The sequence below is a fragment of the Tenrec ecaudatus genome, chromosome 13, assembly GCF_050624435.1.
Source record: "Tenrec ecaudatus isolate mTenEca1 chromosome 13, mTenEca1.hap1, whole genome shotgun sequence".
In the NCBI taxonomy this organism is placed as follows: Eukaryota; Metazoa; Chordata; class Mammalia; order Afrosoricida; family Tenrecidae; genus Tenrec; species Tenrec ecaudatus.
The window spans coordinates 39,835,108-39,854,092 of record NC_134542.1 but is presented as its reverse complement, the minus strand read 5'-3'; the positions used below and the strand labels follow the sequence as shown (position 1 = coordinate 39,854,092).

Here is an 18,985-nt window from a genome sequence, read left to right as displayed (position 1 = left end):
GCTTCTATGTTCCTATCCAAACATGAGGAGCCCTTGTGGAATAGCTGTTCACCCATTGGACTGTTAACTACGAGATCAGCTGGTCAAGCCTATGAGCCACTCCACTGGAGAAAGATGAGCTACCTGCTCTTACAGAAACTGTCCTACGGGGTCACTCGTTCAATCATGCTGCTTCTGTTTCCTCGCGTACTTGGGAGGGCAAAAGATAGAGTTCCAGGCAGTCATGTCAGGAACGCAGTCAGTCACCTAACCGGGGTCTCAGTATTCTAAACCTTAGCAGATTCTGCACCTCTGCTCTACCTACCCCAGCATATTCTAATTTACAAAAGCCTCTATTTACTTCCCTGTTTGCCAGTATGCAACTCGAAACCAGAGAGTATTTCTCTTTCTTTGATTGACATTCCATCAGGGATGTGAGCATAGGGTTGCTGACATAGTAGACGCCTATTTAACACTGGACCAAAGACACTCAAGCATAGTTGCAATGTGGTATATTCACAGCTCTGTACATTCCAGGGTGTTGGAGAAGAACCCTGAGAGATCTCAGAAATTACTCAGTGACCTTTTAATTTTTCTATGCTGAAAGCAATGTTAAAATGGAAGGAAGGAAGGAAGGAAGGAAGGAAGGAAGGAAGGAAGGAAGGAAGGAAGGAAGGAAGGAGAGAAGGGAGAGCTGGAGGGAGGGAAGAGGGAAGAAGGAACGAGAGAAGGAGGACAGGGAGGGAGGGGGCACTACCAACTTTCTGTTGTGCCCAGGGTATTTCAGTATGCTTTACAGGGATTTCATTCAGAGCTGAGGAAGAAAAATCATATCTTTTAAAAATAATATATAATAACAGTTTTAAAATGTAACTTAAAGTATAGATATATCTTATGAAACCAGATAGTTCTTAAGTTTTCTATCTGCCTTAAAACAATTGTGTATCACACAATAGAGGCAAGACACACTCTCATCTCTTATTTACTATCAAATTTCAGGCTGACAGCATCCCTTGCTGGATTTGAGATTCTTTTTGAATAGAATTAATCCTTTTATCCTTAATGATAATACTAATAATATTCAGATTTTACTAATATTTCCCAAATGATGCCCCTTCACTTACTATGTCAGTCATATGGGCCTCAAATGACCTTACAGATTTGAGATTATGGTTACTTATTCCAGGGTTCTTAAGAGGTCCTACAACACCAAAGAGTTCCCATTCCAGGGCTGACATTAGAATTCAAGCCCAGCCTTCTGAAGGGGCAGTGCCTCTTCCCTGACTCCTCCCTGTGGTTCTGGCAGAGCGACTGTTTCTATTGAACTGGCTAAGCTCTTGGACCATTTATCTCACGTGTTTAAAAAGGAAGGGAGGAAAGAGGAAAGGGAGGCAAGAAAAATCAAATTATCGTCTGCATGTTTCATTTCCTATTGAACTAATGTCTTCATCACACAGTCTAAGATAGTTGCCTGTGGGGGGTAGGGGGTGGGGCAAGCTGGTCAGTTCACTTTGCTTCCTCTCACATGTAGAGATGTAGAGGCTACTGAAGAAAGACAAGCGTGATCGAGCCTCTGAGCCACCTTCACACTTTGTACCAACTGAAATCGTGTCCTAAATATATGGTCCTATTAGAGGGATTAAACTCACACCAAAGCATCTGCAATAAGCAGCCCCGCTCTGCTCAAGCAGAGTCAGCAGCTGAGGACTTGATCCACATAATCCTTCTCGGCCAATGGGCACTGGCTTCCTCTGGAGAAGGACGCACTGGTTCCGAATCACCTGTTTCTCTGGTAGAAAACTTTAGGGGGAGGCGTGGCGTGTGCTCCCCTAAACCCCGAGCCTTTCTGCCATAGCAGCCTCCTGAGGGACTTGCTATCGCTGCCCATTTCTGTCGCTCTTCTCCTGCTCGGTTTGCTCCACGGGACTCATATTTCATTATTTTGCCCACCGGCTAACATATTTACCATTACCCTCTGTTGTTTCAAGATGACAGGGAAGAGAGCAAAGCGATTATGGGAAAGAAAGGAAGAGCAGAAGTGCGGAGGGAAGGCAGGGAAGAAAAGGAGCGTGCCACTGAGCGGCCAATCCCGCAACGGAGATCGCGTGGCAGGATTGCAAATGTCGCCTCATTCTTATGTTCCAAAGTCTCATTTTCCCACCAGACATTAAAAAATGGTCCATACGCCACGGGCTTTATAGTGCACTAGGTTGCATGTAACATTTAAAGAGATACTATTCTAGAGGTAGAAAGTGGGGGTGTGTGGTCTGCGGCTTCTGAGCCCCGAGCAGTCCGGAACAGTGTCTGCATGAGTGTGCCCGGGTCGCTGTAAGCTCAGGCGGACCCTTCTTGTCACCTAGAAAGCAGCTTGGGGTCAAGTGCCTTCGACTCAGTTTCAGAACCGCCCCAACGGGGAGACCGACAGCCTCAGTTTAAGACACAGGGTGCGATGAAGTAATTATACTGCCCCTCAAACAGGCAAACTATTACATTTGGACTATATTGAAAAGAACAGAGCAGCGAGGGAAGAACGCAAAGGCGAGGTTGTCTATGCTCCCAAGAGCAGGAGAAGCGCTGAGCCAAGCAGAGCCCTGGCGGACCTCTGACCTCAGCCTGAAGCTGCCCTGGGCTTCATTTGGAAGGCGGCATGTCACAAAGATCCAGCCCCTTCTAAGGAGAGCTCTACTGGGTGAAAGCACTAGAACCACTCTATGAAAACTAAGAAGCAGAAAGCTAACTCCAGTTACTTAAATGACAAAACTAGTAAAATATTGAACTCTTCCCTCCCCTCCCCCACCTTTAAAAAGGAAATAAGCAGGCCCAGGACCAATTACTATTACAATTACAATTTAATTTGTAACAATGCCTATAGTACAGTGTCTGGACACATGCAAGTACTTGACAAATGTTTGAAAACATACAATAAAATATAAAGGCACAATACTTTGATACACATGGAATTAAAAATAATCACCCTGTCTCTCTTCTACTTATGTGTTCACAGGCCTTGACATTTTAAAAAAATCACAACTATATAAACTTACTTGATAAAGGAAATGATCAATCATACCTTCAGCAATCTAGCCCAAGATGTCTTTGCAGCCATGTTATTAACTAATATTTCTGGCCCTAGGGCAACCTATCCATAGGTTGCCTACCTGGGGTCTGTAACCAGTTAGCTTCCTGCTTCTCATTCTTCTCGAAGCTGATCCGACAGTTCGCCCAACTGAGCTCTTCCTTCAACATGCAATGGTTTGCAGATTAAGCATTCAGAGTACTGGTTGGAGGTTAACTAACAAGAAGCTCCTCTTTATGGGGTAAGATGGATCAGTGGGGTTCCTTCTCAGAGAAAGGGTAAGTAGTGTGTGTGTAGTTGGCAACGGGAGCTGACCTTGGTAAAGGCATGGGAAGAGGTCATGAGGTAGAACTGGACAATGGGCAGACCGAGAATCTGAAGAGAAGCCAGGAGTACTAAGCACAAAGAGTTAGAACAAAGAGTTAGGATCAAAGGTATGTCAGAGGATGCTGCAGTATGTGACCATAAGGGTGGGGAAGAGGAGAACACAGAAACTGTATTTACGGAATGGCTAGTTTCAGCTTCCATGAGGTCTAACGATACTCAGGGTCCAATGTTCTCGTGAAACCCAGTAACCTTCAACTCCTATTGGTATATCTTCAGCAACTAAGACTGGATTTCTATGTCTTAAACAAGAACATCACTGAAAACCAACATTAAGAAATATTTTGTTTTTAATGTAGGCAAGCAACTTGCCGACGGTCAGTCTCCAAGACAAGGAAAGAGAGAAAGTCACAGCGCCTCGGCACCGACTCTCATGAGTGACCCCAACCTTCTGACTTCGTCAGTGAGAGAAATCTCTTCGCCACACTTGAACAGGAAGACTAGAGCAGTTGAACTTGGAACATGGTATGATGAATAAAATTGTATTCTCCAAAATAATATGTTGAAGTTCTAACACCTGTCCCAGTGAATTTTACTTGCTTAGAAATAGAATTTTTCTTTCTTATGTTAAGGAGACCATATAAGCAGAGTACGGCCTAAATTCAATCCTTTCAAAGTAGTGTCTTGCAAAAAGACACAAAAGGAATGTCTTCTCAGGAGAGAGGCCCACTAAGTCAAGGAATGCCAAGGAGCATCGGCTATGTGAGGCAGAGACAAGCAGTGATCAAGTGACATTCAGCCTGCCAATTTAGTCTTAGCTTCCAAACGCCGACACAACGCATCCCCGTTCTTTAAAGCCACTGGTGTGTGGTGTCTTGGTTAGGACAGCACAGGGTAACTGTGATCATAGAAATGGCAAGTGTTCTTCAAACTGAACAAGTACACAGACAATAATATTCATTACTCATCTTACCCTCTAGAGCAGTGGTTCTCAACCTGCCTCGTGCCGTCACCCTTTCATACAGTTCCTCATGTTGTGGTGACCCCAACCATAACATTATCTTCATTGCTACTTCATCACTGTTATTTTTCTACTGTTATGAATCATAAAGTAAATATCTGATATTTCCACAGTAGCTGCTCTCTACACATGTGTGACTTGTCTGCAAAAGTACGTTATGGTGCCAACCTTGTCCCATACACCTGTACTTGTACGGGGTGTATGTGATGGGGTTGGCACGATGATGTCATCACACCAGGTACTCACTTGTATATGGGTGTATCTGCATGTGGGTGGACTCGCCTGGAGACGGATAGAGGAGCGGTGTCTGGTTCCTAAGCCCATCAGAAATATGCATTTTCCCATGGTCTTGGGTAACCGCTATGAAAAGGTTGTTCGAACCACCAAAGGGGTCGTGACCCACAGGTTGAGAACTGCTACCTAGGGCCTGAACCATCCGTCTGCCATGGAGTCAATCCCAACTCATTTAAATAGGGTTTCTGAGGCGGTAAGTCTTGGTGGGAACAAGTAGCCTCATCTTTCTGCTGCAGAGTACCTGGTGGGTTTGAACCGCTGACTGCAGTTACGAGTCCGACACTTATCCAACAGTGCCACTAGGGGCTCTGAACATGAATTATCATATGGAAACATATGTGGCTCCTCACTTACGGTCAGGGACTACCATATACAGACTACAACAATGACTCTCCTTTAACCCAGAGCAAAGAAGAATGAAAAAAATCGAAGATTCAAGGAAACTATCCAAAGGCCTTAATGGTCACATGACCCATAACCTGCAGAATCTGAGACCAGAGGAACATGGCGACCACCACCAACTGCTCTGATCCAGATCGGAATGGCACCAGGCAGAGTGGACTAAAAAGGTAGGACCAATTTCAATTCATAAAAAGACCAGACTTATTGGTCTGATAGAGACTGTGGAATCCTGAGACTAGGTCCTGAGACACCCTTCCTTCTAATTTAGAACACAGAACACTCCTGGAGATTCCCGTTCAGCCCCACAAGGGGCAGGCCTGTCAAGTGAACAGTAACACCTGGTAGGAACGGATTCCTTAGAACCATTAACTACATGAGACCAGAGGGCAGTATTTGTCCAAAAGCAACGTTCAGCAGGCAGGAAGGAAGGAGAACGGGGCAACTGGAAATCGAGAGCCCAACCTGGAAGTGGGAGGAATACTGACATATGGTGGGGACTACATCCAAGGGTAGGGAACAAATGATCCCTGTGTAAATGGCTGGATGGAGAACTAATTTGCTCTGTAAACTTTCACCTATAGCACAGTAAAATATTTCAAAAACTAAATAACTAATTTTTTCCTAAGTGAGGGCATACTGGTACCCAACTGCTGCAATGATTTATTAAAATTGGCAAGCATTCATTTACATCACCACTCATGACTAAAGTGGAGCTTCAGAACTCTGGAGTTTCTTGCAAATAGTAGGCTTTGAACAGGATCTTGGAATGAATCCAAGGAGAAAACAAATTCTTGTAACCTGCTTAGAGAATTTGCAAACATCCTTAATCAATTAATTAATTAGTTGATTTATTTTTCTTAGAAGTTGTCCTTTTAGAAGCAAATTCACAAACAAAGACATAGCCTGGCCTGCCAGGGTGGACAGGGCATGATTGAATTCTTGGTGCTGAAAGGTGACTGTGAAGTACTAGCCGTGAGAATCACATCGCAAGAACGACAAGGCAGCTCGGTGGAAAACAGAAACCTCACTCCCGTCAGTTCTCTGACACCGCAACAGTGAGCTTTATGTTTCACCGCATGAAGTATCCTGTGCAAAAAACAACAAAACACTCCCCAAGATAAATGCTACTCCGAAGGATGATTGAAAATTAAAAGCTGTACATAACCAGTTCTTCATAATGCCAGGTAGCAAACGGCATGTCCCCAACCAACGCTGGCTGCTGTCCTAGTCCAGAACACCGATAAAAGGCAGGCTCTGAAGCCCAAGAGGTGTGGACTCAGGTTCGCACCCTGAGCAGGTCACTGCACTTCTCTGCGCTTCCGTTGTTCATCTGGGAAAGTCGATTGTAAGCCCCTGCGTGCTCTGGGTTTTCCACAAGGATTCGAGGAAATGAAAGGTATACAGAGCTCACAATCTGAAGGACGGGCTTTCAAAAATCATAAAAGAGCAATAATCATTAGCACCAACTTGGTCATCATCGTTGTTAATATTATTGTATTTTTTACAAAACAAAAAAAACTTCACAATCAGCCTCAGAGATCATCATGATCTAGTCATCTTATGTGATTAGGGCAATTATTGGTGTGTTACTCCAAAGTTCCTTGACCCCAACACTGTTGATATTTTGGATTGGATAATTCTGGGCATTGTGGGAGGTCTGGCAGCATCCTGACCTCTACTCGCTAGATGCCAGTAACACCTCCTGGTTATAAGAATCAAGTGTGTCTCCAAATATTGTCTAATATTCCAGGGGTTCAGAACCACTAGGTAATACCAAGGACAGAACCCACTGGAAATTCTGCGAATCCCTGGGGAGAGCATTCATTCCGATGAGCAGAGGTGCAATACTGGTCTTGGTAGCGGTTACCAACCAGGTCTCACATTCTTCCTCAATATATGGCATGGGATTTTAAAACAAGTACTTGACAGGAAACCACAGAGCAGCAAGCTCAGAATTTCTGAACTTACAGAATAACCCACGGAAAGAAACTCTGTGGCGGAAATAAAATAAAGCAATAAAGTACAAACTACATCGACATTAGCAATTTGGCAAATGCCCCCAATCAACCCCACTCAGTGACCCAGTCAGAGTCTGAGAAATGCCCTTCCTTCTCTGCGGCAGCAGAGAGGAGCTTGGCAGAGAGGAGAGCGGGTGCCGAACACCGAACACGCCTGCGCTTCCATTCAGCCGGCACTCCTGGCTTGAACATCCCCATTTGTAGTTTTCCAATTGTAGGATGGATTTGGTAATAATAAAGACCCTGACCTCATTAGTTTTGTATTCTAAGTTGATGATATTCATTCAATATAGGACCTTGAGTTATAATGATCAGTGTGTGTGTGTGTGTGTGTGTGTGTGTGTGTGTGTGTGTGTGTGTGTGTGTTGGGGGGGGGAGTGTCTACAACCACAAGGAAAAATCTGTCTTCTGTCTCAGACCTTTTGGGGTAAAAGATGAAGCTTCTTTTCCTCAATCCGCTGACTTGCCTTCCCATATTGCCTCATTTATGTTGATAGTGGCCGTGCTACCCATATGTGGACTAGGTCATTATGTGGATAAATTCGTCTCAAACCACTTCCCCCTGACCACCCAGTGGTAGAATTATCACCTTGTGTGTGGGAGAGGTGGGTTCAATTCCTAACTGACATACTTTGTGGTCAGCTATCACCTGAGAGTGATGGCGTGTGTGCTATGCCCATGATGGCCAGGTTTCAGACTAGAAAGAAGGGGCTAGCAATCTACTTCGGAAAACCAACCATCGAAAACCCTGTGAACCACACAGATCTGATCCTGTGGGCCTGGGATTACTGTGTCGTAAAGGGGCACTCCGCAGCAGCAGCCAACAAGAAACCAGGTTGGGCGTGGCTTCCTAATCATTCCATCCTTCTTGATGTCGGAAGGCCACAAATAGGCTGCATTTTCTATGTACTTTGTCCTTTTGGAGCGCCACAAAGCATTATAAATCTGTTATTTTGTTCCTCAGTAACCAATTTTTACCCCCTTGGGGGAAATACTGCCCCACTGAGAATCCATGGTACGGATGGTACTAGTTTGCAGAGCATGCTCCGAGCCGAATGCCAACCTTGTGGGGGTTGATGAAGAGGTTAAGAAACCAGGTCCTTCTGTGTGACGTGGAATATGCATATACCCCTCAAAGAGATCTGACTTCCTGAGGAAGACCCATCTTCATCTTCCAGGACCCACAAATCTCTCGGGCTTACAGAAGTCCAAACTGGCTTCAACCAGGCCCATGCTTCATTTCTTACATGAATCTCCAACTAGCATGTACAAGAGGGCTTCCCAAATGGAATGAGAGCTAGTGGAGTTTTACCACAAACTTTGTGAAGTCTCTTGTGTTTATTAGAGGAGCCCTGGCTGGAGCTCCGGTGGTGTCATGGTTACCAGTTGGGCTGAAGTCCACATGGTTGGCAGTTCAAAACCACTAGCAGCTCCCAAGAAGAATGACTGGGCTTTCTACTCCTGTAAATAGTTCCAGTCTCAGAAACCTACAGGGCGGTCGCTATGAGTCAGCATGGACTGGATGACAGTGAGTTTGCATAATGATTACTTATTGGGCTGCTCACCACAAGATCAGCTGTTGGAAACCAGTAGCCACTCAATGGGAGAAAGACGAGGCTTTCTACTCCCATAAGAGTTACATTCTCGGAAACTCACAGGGGCAGCTCTACCCTGTCCTCTTAGTAGATGTGAGTAGGAATCAACTCAAAGGCAGTGAGTTCGGTTTGGTTTTCTCATTTTGTGTCAGTTGGCAAACACACAGAGGGCTGTGCTGGCTATTGTTGTTGTGCCATGGAGGCAATTCTGACTCACGACAGCCGCAAAGGTCAGAGTGAACAGCCCCATTGGGTTTCCATGGCTGTAATCCATATGGAAGTAGCCCGCCACACCTTTCTCCTACAGAGCAACGGGAGGGCTCAGCCTAGCTGATAAGCGCTGAAGCATCTTCCCCTCAGAGCTGAGACGGTGAATGGAAATGGCACCCAAGGGCTCCCTACCAAGAAATCCCACGGTGGGGGCGGAGGCACTTGCCGCACTGGTGCCGTGGTTCCCAATAGACCGCTGGCGTTTCGGGGGTGAGGCCCGATGAAGAGACCGATGTCAGTGTGTTGACGAGGAGCTTGGCAACAGGAGGATTAAGTGTGAGGGTCACGTAACAGGTTCCAGCTCCAGTCATGTGGGGATTTTGGCCCCATGAGTCAGCTCTTTTGATTTTCTGTATTATAACTTGAAATCTGCAATCTCTGGATCTTCCAGTAGGGGCATCAACTTCTTATACCCTTTTGTAGACTTAAAACACATCTGAAAACAGCAATATAGGACTGTATCTATAAACTTGACTTGCAAAGCAAAGGCAAGACTAAGTTCCTATCTTCCGTAAAAAGAAAAGAGGCTCTGATACAGAGGGTGTCCCAATGTCATATGGCAGGACTGAGTAGGGAGAACGTGATGTGAAGCTCTTTCTTTTATCCAGGACATCTTTGGGGTGCTAATTGTATAGCCTGATCTGATGCGCAAGTAGGTACAAAGACTATTGCCTTGTATTTTTACCACTTAAAGAGAGCACTGTCTCCCTAAGGAGCTCATGGATGCAAAGGGTGGCGTGCTCAGCTACACACTGGAATATTATTGGCTGGAATCCAGGTAGAGGCACTTCAGAAGAAATGCCTGATCATCTTCCAAAAGATTACAGGCACTGAAGAAGTTAGGCGTGCAGTTCTGACATACATATGGCTGTCGTGAGCTGGGATCGATGTTATAGAAACTGGGCTTTTTGTTGTTGTTAGTTGTTTAACTACCTAAAATGAACATTCAAACGGCACTCTTCCATAACCACCAGTGGGGAGGACTTCGGCGCATTTTTTGATATGCTTCATCATCAGAAGCTCTTGCTCCCTGGTGTGGCACATATTTGACAATGTAAGAATGGAGCATTTCCTACTTAGTCAAAATACAATGACATTGTCTAAATGTGATTCTTAAAATTCTAAATGTGTTGTGTGATCAGTGATACTGCACTAAAATTTTAGTTGCTAGAACGGCACCCAAGGATCTTCACCTTGTGCCCGGTGACCTGGCTTCCGGAGAATTAAAGACATCCATTGAACTCGTTTGCGCTCTTCCTGAACACTGTCCCTCTCAAGCCACAGAGGCTGGGCTAACTGTACTCTCTAGCCACAGGAGTTCTGCTGGCTGGCTTCGGTTATTTTTCTTCATTTTTCACATTATGACTGTAATAAATAATTAATCGACAGCTTTGTATTTTGCTGACAAATATAAATGCAGCATTGCAGAGCAGCGTGACTCAGAGGCCCGCGCAATGAAGGAAAGACAGGGTGTAACTGAAAACTTTCCCAGCAGTTTATGGGATCAAGGTCACAGCTAAGGCAAAGTCAGTGGCGAGGAAAATATCTTGTCTTCCAGCTCTGAACACTAGGAATAAGAGTAACCTTTTGTGAAACGTGTGAATTCATTTTAGTGCTCTCAGAAGTTAACGGTGTTAATTAATAGCTACAATGTGCTTACAGATAATAGGGGAGATGATAGATTGATTCTTGCTGAGACATTGAATGTTGGTAGGGCACTCTAATTTTAACAAGCTAACATAAAAGAAAATAAAACTCATAAATCAATTAGCTGTTGACTTCTGAGATTTACTTTACTCAAAGTGGTTAAGTAAAAGACAAATATTAGGCTGATTATCATTTTGCTACCTAAACAGAGACCTCAAGAGATGAAAATGTGTGGACAAATAAGAGATTGACAAGATATAGAAGCCATCTCCAAATAAACACAAGGCCCCCAGTTTTAGTTTAAAAAAAGGACGAAAAAACAGTTGTCAGTGAGTCTTTAGGACCCATAGCAACCTATGTACAAAGGGACTTGAAAGAAAGAACTGAAAGATAATAGAATTTTCGCCAAACTTTTCTGGAGGCTCTTCCTATGGCAGAGGGGAACTGGCAGCCCAAGTGCCTCAGAATAAAGCTGTGCTCATCGGAAATAAATTGCCTGGTGCCTCTGGGGAGACGTCAACTTTCTACTATTTAGTTGTCAATCAAGTTCCCTAACCATCCATGCCACCTAGAGACTTTCAACTGTAATAGAGAAGAGGTTTCATGATCTTATCGCAAACCCTCCAAAATTTCCAACTTCTTCACCTCTCTATGAGAAAAATGGGATACTGTCAATGTCTAGAGTAGAAAATTTTTTAAACTCACAGAGGCTGTGGATATTGTGAGGAACTGCCTCTGAAGGGGCTGAATGGTGCTACAGATAGATGAAGTTCACAGTTCTGCCAATCCACGTTGGCCCTGGTAACGAGCCGATGGCAGCACGAAAGCATTAACTTGAGATGTCAGTATGTGGATGAAAAGCGAAGGAATACCAAGGCCTGCCTGGCTTTCTTTCATCAGGTGTGGGAAGTGGAGCAAGAGGGAAGGAACCACAGAAAACTCAGGGTGGGGCATTACACCGTCTTTCCCCACCTTGTTCCTATTGCATCACGAACCCACACCCCACTCTTCTTTCTTCTCCTTTTTTCTTCCATTCCTTCCATTCTCAGGCAGAGGCCTTAGAAGGCCCTCTGGGGCAGTTACATAATCTACTGTCAAATTGAGGAAGGGTAGAGTCTAGCCTATCAATCATGCTGCAGCTTGATGACCTCAGTTGGAGGCCCAACAGAGATAAATTACTCACTAGAGGCTGGACACATGCTGTCCCTGCAAGACATTCCTCTTGAGAAGTCACATGGAGCTACATGGATGGAGCCAGAGCCCTGGAGCTGGAGGAGCCACACAGAGACCCACACCAGTGCTGAGCCGCCACAGGATCCACAAGACTTCCCACCCACTAGCCTGTGATCTTACTGCATTCAGTATCATTGCATGTGTTGCCTGAGTCTGAAGAGGAATTTGTAGACTGGTGTCGGGTATCTGGGCTAGTATCAGACTTATGGACTTGATCTGGATGGGGCTGGCATATGTTCTTAATGTACAATTACTCTTTGAGATAAACCTCTTTCATATACACAGGAGTGTCTATGAATTTGTTTCTCTAGTGAACCCAGACTAACACACCCTCTTTGGTGGCAGTTGATAATGCTGACACTGGACAATAAGACTAAGCTCATAGTCTACCAAAACCACTTTACTTATGCGTCAAGACTATAGGCCAGTGATTCTCAACCTGTGGGTCATGACCCATTGGGGGTCGCATGACCCTTTCACAGGGGTCGCCCTACCCACAACAGTAGCAAAATGACAGTGTTGAAGTAGCAATGACAATAATTTTATGGTTGGGGGTCCCCACAACACGAGGGCTTCATGAAAGGGTTGCGGCGTTAGGAAGGTTGAGAAGCGCGGTTCTAGGTCATTAGTTTCTAAACTTGTGTGATCCACCGCCCTCTTTTCAGGGGAAAAGAAAAACTACTCAGCACTTTCTTGGCAATCAAAACCTTCAGACTATAGCCCATATCCAAGATGAAGTACAGACATCTGCTTGCGAACCCCTTGGATCGTTCCAGCATTCTAAGGAAATCTAACCTTGGAAATGTTACTGTTCTTTATGAGTAATTGATTGCTCACTACAGTGGGGTTATTTACTATTTATTACTATAGATACGGGAAAGGCAATGCAATGCAATGACTTTCAGAACTAACCATTTCTCTCAGTGAAGCCGAAAGCTGAGCAAATAATTCTGCAAACCAAGACAGACAGATTTCTTCGGCACAGGGACCCAGAGATGGCGCAGGTTCACCTTCAGAGTCTAATCGGTCACAGTCTCCTATTTGAGTTTGGTGGTATTCCCTCCGTCTGACAGTTCCCTTCTAGAGCAGAAGTGTTTATTTTCAATTCACTGGCTCTTTCACAGTCTTTCTTTAGAGAATGAACTGATGGGGAGAATTAAGTCTCTGCCTGTACTCTGGCTTCACAAACACATGAGAGAAATGTTCTCAGGAAACTGCTGCCTGTGGCATACAATGACTCAGCCCTCTCTCTCTCTCTCTCTTTCTCTCTCTCTCTCTCTCTCTCTCTCTCTCTCTCTCTCTCTCTCTCTCACACACACACACACACACACACACACACACACACACACACACTGCATCCCAGGGAAGCTGATGTCGCGTGCCCCTTTGACACCACACAGCTGTAGGCGCTGCGAGCCCTGCTCACGGGAGGCGGGGGCTGACCTGCACGGGCTCTGGGGGCAGCTGGACCACGTGCTGCAAGCGCTCGCTGTGGTGATGCCTGGACTCCTCCTCATAGATCACATCCCTCTCGTGCTGGGGAAGAGTCAGGAAGCGGCGGATGGTACAGAGGTTCTCCCAAAGGGTGCGGTTTTCTGGGCTTGGGTTCTCCTTCCAGCGGAGCAATTCACACAGCCAGCCCTAGGAGAGAGAAGGCCGTTTGAGTTAACCCGCCGTGTGCCGTGGAGGCAGCGTAGGCCTGACTTCAGTCAGACATCCCAGCCTACCATACAGTTCTGTCAAAAGTGCCAACCTAGAGAGACACGGAAACAGATGACGTCCTGAAAACCAACCAGGGCCAGGGTGGGTGGCTCCGCCAGCACCCAAGAATCTTTCCTCTTGTCAGTGATCTTCGTACCCATCCTACTCCTTATGGTCTCCATTAGCTTGTACTTTCTTTGTAATAACTGACTAACTAACTAACTAAATCGACACCAAAGAAGACTAGAGTTATCTAACTCTCGGAAAAAAGGTGTTAGTGTTGGCCAGCCACAATTCCTATAAACATTACTCAATGTGATACTATTTCAAGGAAAGAGGGTGTGAAAAAAACATGTCCTACGAGATGGCAAATTCCAAAGAAGGGAACAGACCTAAGTGTACACAGCATTGAATTATCTAAGGGGCAAATATTTTTGCAATAATCAATAAATCAAAAAAAGCCAGGACAAATAACTTTAGTCAGAATGAAAACACAGTGCATTTGCTTAGGTCTCTGCAGGCCGTGGTCTCTGAGCCTTCTCCTCCACCTCCTTCCACGACAGCCACACCTGCAGAAAGGTAGGCAGTTGGTGGAGTCACACCTGCAAACCTCTGCCTCCGGACTCAGGTATCCGGATGCTCTCTCTCTCTCTCTCTCTGCCTCCCTCCCTCCCTCGCAACTGCATGAGAAAGAAAATGTAATGCAAATAATGATGGATTATATGAAAATAATACAGAGGATGCTGTCAACATCGCTCACTGGCTCATGTCAAAATATTTTACCCAGTCGCTTTCTAACCCATCATTTCCAAGCGACATCACTAATTTAAAAAACAAAAAAGCCAAGAACTGTCCCACATCACGCCTTTTGCAAAAGAGAAACATTTTTTCTAACAAGGTGCCTAAGTAAACACAAATGACTGTTTAAGAAGGAGAAAAGGCCGCAACCTCAACAAATACGCTGTCCTACAGAAGGCTTAAGCCAATGAAAGTTCCTGACGCGCATTCTAAAAACCCCATATAATATCATAAGCCGTTGTTTGTCTGACTCTCCACTGTGTCTTCTGCCTTCACCCAAAAAAAGGCAAGATTTGATTATCTCCGCGGCACCAGCCAAGGCAGCAACCCCAGCTGCTCTCATTGTGCTGCCTCTTCCTCGCGGCCTCCATGTTAATAACCTGATCATTCCATTTTCTCCTTCAACTGCCGGCTGCAGCACCGCGAGAGACAAAAACCCAGGCCCATCTGCAGCAGCTGTAGGCACTGAACTGTGAAGCCACTGGGGCTTTATAAACTAATCTGTAACACAACACTGCCTTGTTTTTACAAGTGAGAGGCCACATTTGCGTAGACCCGGTCTTTTCTTGCAATAAACGGGGAGCTGGGGAGAGTTAGAGGGTTAGGAAGAATGAAAACAAGATATCTAATCATTTGCTTGGGAATGTTTTTCCAAGTATATTCATAGAAAAAAAATTTTGTTCAAATCAATTGAGAGGTTGTAATGGTTTTCAAGGCACTGTGTATATGAAAAATGAAGACAATTAATTTTTTCCATCTCTACCAGCAAATAAATGATATTTTTTATTAAAAAAAATTCCTCAGTCCCAAAGTGTTTCCTCGGGGGTTTCATTGTATAAAGGCAAAGAATTCTTGAAATGAAAAAGAAACCATCTGTGGAAAGGAAAACCACTCCGATTTCTCTGTCTTTTCACAGATCTGAAGAAGGCTCCAACTGAACTCTTTTTCAAATGTTTCAGACAGGTATGTTTAATGTCTCCCAGGGGAAGCTCGAGCACGGAGACCAACCATTTAAGGGAAAATACAAACAAAACCCTACATCTCCTGAGACGAGGTTCTGAGACACCCAGACCTAAGGAAGGAGCACCTGCTCTTTGGCTTGAGAAGCGAAGTGCATTGTGGGAAGCCACAGCTTGAAAGGAGACAGGTGACAGCTGAGTGGTATCTCCACTTACGACACTCGGAATGTCTCACACAACATTCACTGCTGCGTTTGATTGATATGCGCTGTTATAAGCCACACTCATTACGATCGCTTAGCACAACACTGCAGGCCTCGTTATGGACTGTGTGCTGTCTGCCATCAGTCTTTACGAAGGGTAGTGCTCAATTTGCCCACTGACATGCAAGGTCCTGACCTTGAAGCTATTAGGGAGCGGATTAGACACAAGTGTGACCATGTGTGCAGACATAAGCAAACCAAATTAATTTCTGGCACAGGGAGGTAGCCCACAAGACCCTGTTCTGAGGGCACTGGAGAACTTCCCCAAATCCCTGGTGGAGCTGAGCTAATCGCATGGTTTAGAGAACCCGGTTTCGAAGATGAAGCACATTCATGGTATTTAGAGGGTTATTAATCTAGTTTCCCCACAAAGTGTTTGCTTGGCTGATCAGATTAAGGGACGGAGTCTTCACCAGTGCACCCCCACCACAGCAGGCCCCAAGAAATCTGGGATACTTCACAGCCTTGGCCATATTGCACCATGTGTACCCAGCTGCTTCAGTAATTAGCTTATGAATGTATCAGCTGGTTCTGTGATTTTTATAAATAATAACTAACCTACGGAGCAGAAAGACTGTCAAGAGCCTCCTAGTAGCACGAAATTGCAAGGTACTCCAAAGCACTGGCTCTTCTGTGAAAATGCTGATCTTCCCCACCAGGAGAGCGCCTGCGGGGCCAGTACAAGGACACGCATTTGTGTCGCATCGCAGAGGGCAATAGAGTCAGTTGTCTGCGTGGCAGCCGTGCTCTGTGTTCTCTCCACTCTGACTCACTTGCTCACTCTGTATTTGCACACTGTCTTCAGGAAACTGCCTCTCCTGCGGCACTTCCCATCTCAGCCACTCTCTTTGTAGTCCACCAGCCCAGGTGGGAGGCTCACCTTGGTCTACTCCACAGGGCCTCTTCCTAGCTGGGCTGGTGGCTGGCTGGCGGGGATGTGAGGCCGTGCCTCACTGCTGCATGATTGCATTCATGGAACTGTGAGTGAGCCCCACCACATGAAGGGATAAGAAGAGTCCCTACACTGGGATCTTTTTCCCCCTCATTTATATAATTTTTGCATGCCATCCAAGAAAGTTTTGCAGTATCAGGCAAAAAAAAAAGTGTAAATGTCAAATAAAACAGTGACAGATGACAGTATTCTCTATTGAATAGCACTGTTTCTGTCATGCATGTTCAATGGGAACTCATGAATTATTAATAAACAAATCTCCTTTTTCTGTTAAAAATCTCAAGTAGGTTTATTTTGCTGTTGTTCCCTGTGTGCTCTGCGGAGCATTCCAGGAGAATTCTTTTCATTTCAGAAATGCTGAGACAGAAGTTCACCCGACTTCCAGCCGTGGCTGCTCTGAATGGACTGTGGGGGAGGGACCGATCTGCAATTTATCCCTGGGGCCACTGGTAAGTTTCGACCAAAGGGGTTTGCACACTGCCCAGTTGTTGGAGCCCTGCTCCCGGGAGATGAGGACCAGTGGACCACGGGCTGCATGCGCTCCCTGCGGTGATGTTTGGACGCCTCCTCATCGAGTGCACCCCTTATCCAGGGTGGAAGCTGAGCTATGAGAATTACACATGTCTGAACGTGGCCAGGAGGTGCAGAGAATATTCTACTTAGAGCCTGGAGGTCTGCCTGCTGAGTTTGCGCTCGGTCCTTCACACACTGCGGGACCTGGGGTCATTGGGCATCCCCCAAACCTACTGCCACTTGGTGCAGTCCAGCTCTCAGCAACCCTAAAGGACAGCAAAGAACTGCTCCTTTGGGCTGAGGAGACTGCAAGTCTTTATGGGAACGAACAGCCTCATCCTTCTCCTGTCGAGTGGCTAATGGGTTCGAGCCACTGACACTGCAGTTAGTGACCGAATGTTTAACCCACAACCAAAGTTCCTTTTTGGAGCACCAAGGCTCTTCATCTGAGGGATTCCCAAGAGACAGCCTCTGTGTTTCCTTCCCAGCTCCACATCTCCCCATTGCAAGATCCATACCTTGATTTTAGAAATAGCGATAACAATTAGTAGTGATCAGGATGAAAAACTACAGAGGGATACAAAGAAACCACGTTCACCATGTGATCAAGGGGATGGCATATCAACATCATGAACTCTGTGCTATGATGCACTTCAGAGCACATGTACAGAGTCTTGGTGGCAGAGTCTTGCCAAGCATGCGCCCTGCACTGAATCATGAGATAGCATCCGGGAATCCAAACAGAGAGAGGCTTGCCAGATGAAGTGACCTCTGCTCTGCAAAAGGGTCAAGGTCATAAAAGATGAGGAAGATCCCAAGGACCTGCCGCAGACTGCGTAAGATGATGAAGAAGTAATAAGTCAAGAGGGTGTGGGAGCCGGACAGAGTCCAATACAAAAAAATGAAAGAAAAGAAGACAGTCGGGAGCATCCATAGCAAAATACACATGGGGTGTAAGTGTAAAGAGGCGAGGGAATTCCTGATGGAATCTGGTTTTTACTTTAGAAATTTGAACCCAGAGATGGAACACAAGTTTGGTAACTGCTTCCTAGCAATCAATGGTTAATCAGTCCCCAAGCATTCGGTGCATATGCAAATAACAGCTTTGAACATGCCATTTCAGCCATTACAGTGGCCTCCTAAACAAATCTCTGCCTCAGTAGAAACAACAATTCTGGCCAACCTTCCCAAGATGCAGGTGAGGCTTCCCTCATGCCAATCTCGCTAGAGTTTGTTTACAATCCACGTGTTCCTGAAAGGTGCATGCCAATCTACATTTACAAAGCAAATCATGTTGTAAATGTATTAGGGCTGTTTACTACTTAAAGAGATGTCATTAAATCTTTTGAAAGAAGAGTACCGTATATGCTCGAGTATAAGCAGACCCGAATATCAGCCGAGGCACCTAATTTTAGCACAAAAACTGAACAGAATATGTGCTGAAAAAACTTCGCTAATACATGAGTATATATGGTAATCAAGCCTATAGTATATTTTTCAGTAAGTGAATCATTTCGCTCATAATTTACTTAAATGAAAGACCTCTAAGTCACAGAATAAGACCGGTAGAAGAGACAACAAAAGGGACCACACTTTGCTCTACCGTCTCACTCATGGCTTCTGCCCATCACTTCTCCAGTCACTGTGAGTTACTCACAGTCGCTGAACATGCATGGCACATTCCCATGAAGCACATCTGTCTATTCTGTGACTCTCTTAGCTGGAATGTCCCATAGCAAACTCTTTGTTCCCCTGTCCATCATGAGAGGCTATACTTGAAGGCACAGGTGACATGATCTCAGTGACCTCCGGTGAAAATTGGTTGCTAACTTCCACATGATCCCAAAGCATTTTGTTTAGACCTTTTTATCATTTGATGGTCATTCTTGTGAGTGGTGGGCAGGTCTGTCTCCCCATCGGAAGAGTCAGCTCTTTAAGGA

General features: G+C 45.3%; 1 protein-coding gene across 1 annotated transcript in view; it reads right to left on the bottom strand.

Moving 5' to 3' along the window:
• SATB2 (SATB homeobox 2) overlaps positions 1-18,985 on the bottom strand; it is a 209,839-nt gene that overhangs the window by 28,338 nt on the left and 162,516 nt on the right. The window contains exon 10 of the mRNA XM_075529383.1: positions 13,303-13,500. Within this exon, the coding sequence (XP_075385498.1) occupies positions 13,303-13,500 (198 nt within the window). The remainder of the gene's footprint in view (positions 1-13,302; positions 13,501-18,985) is intronic.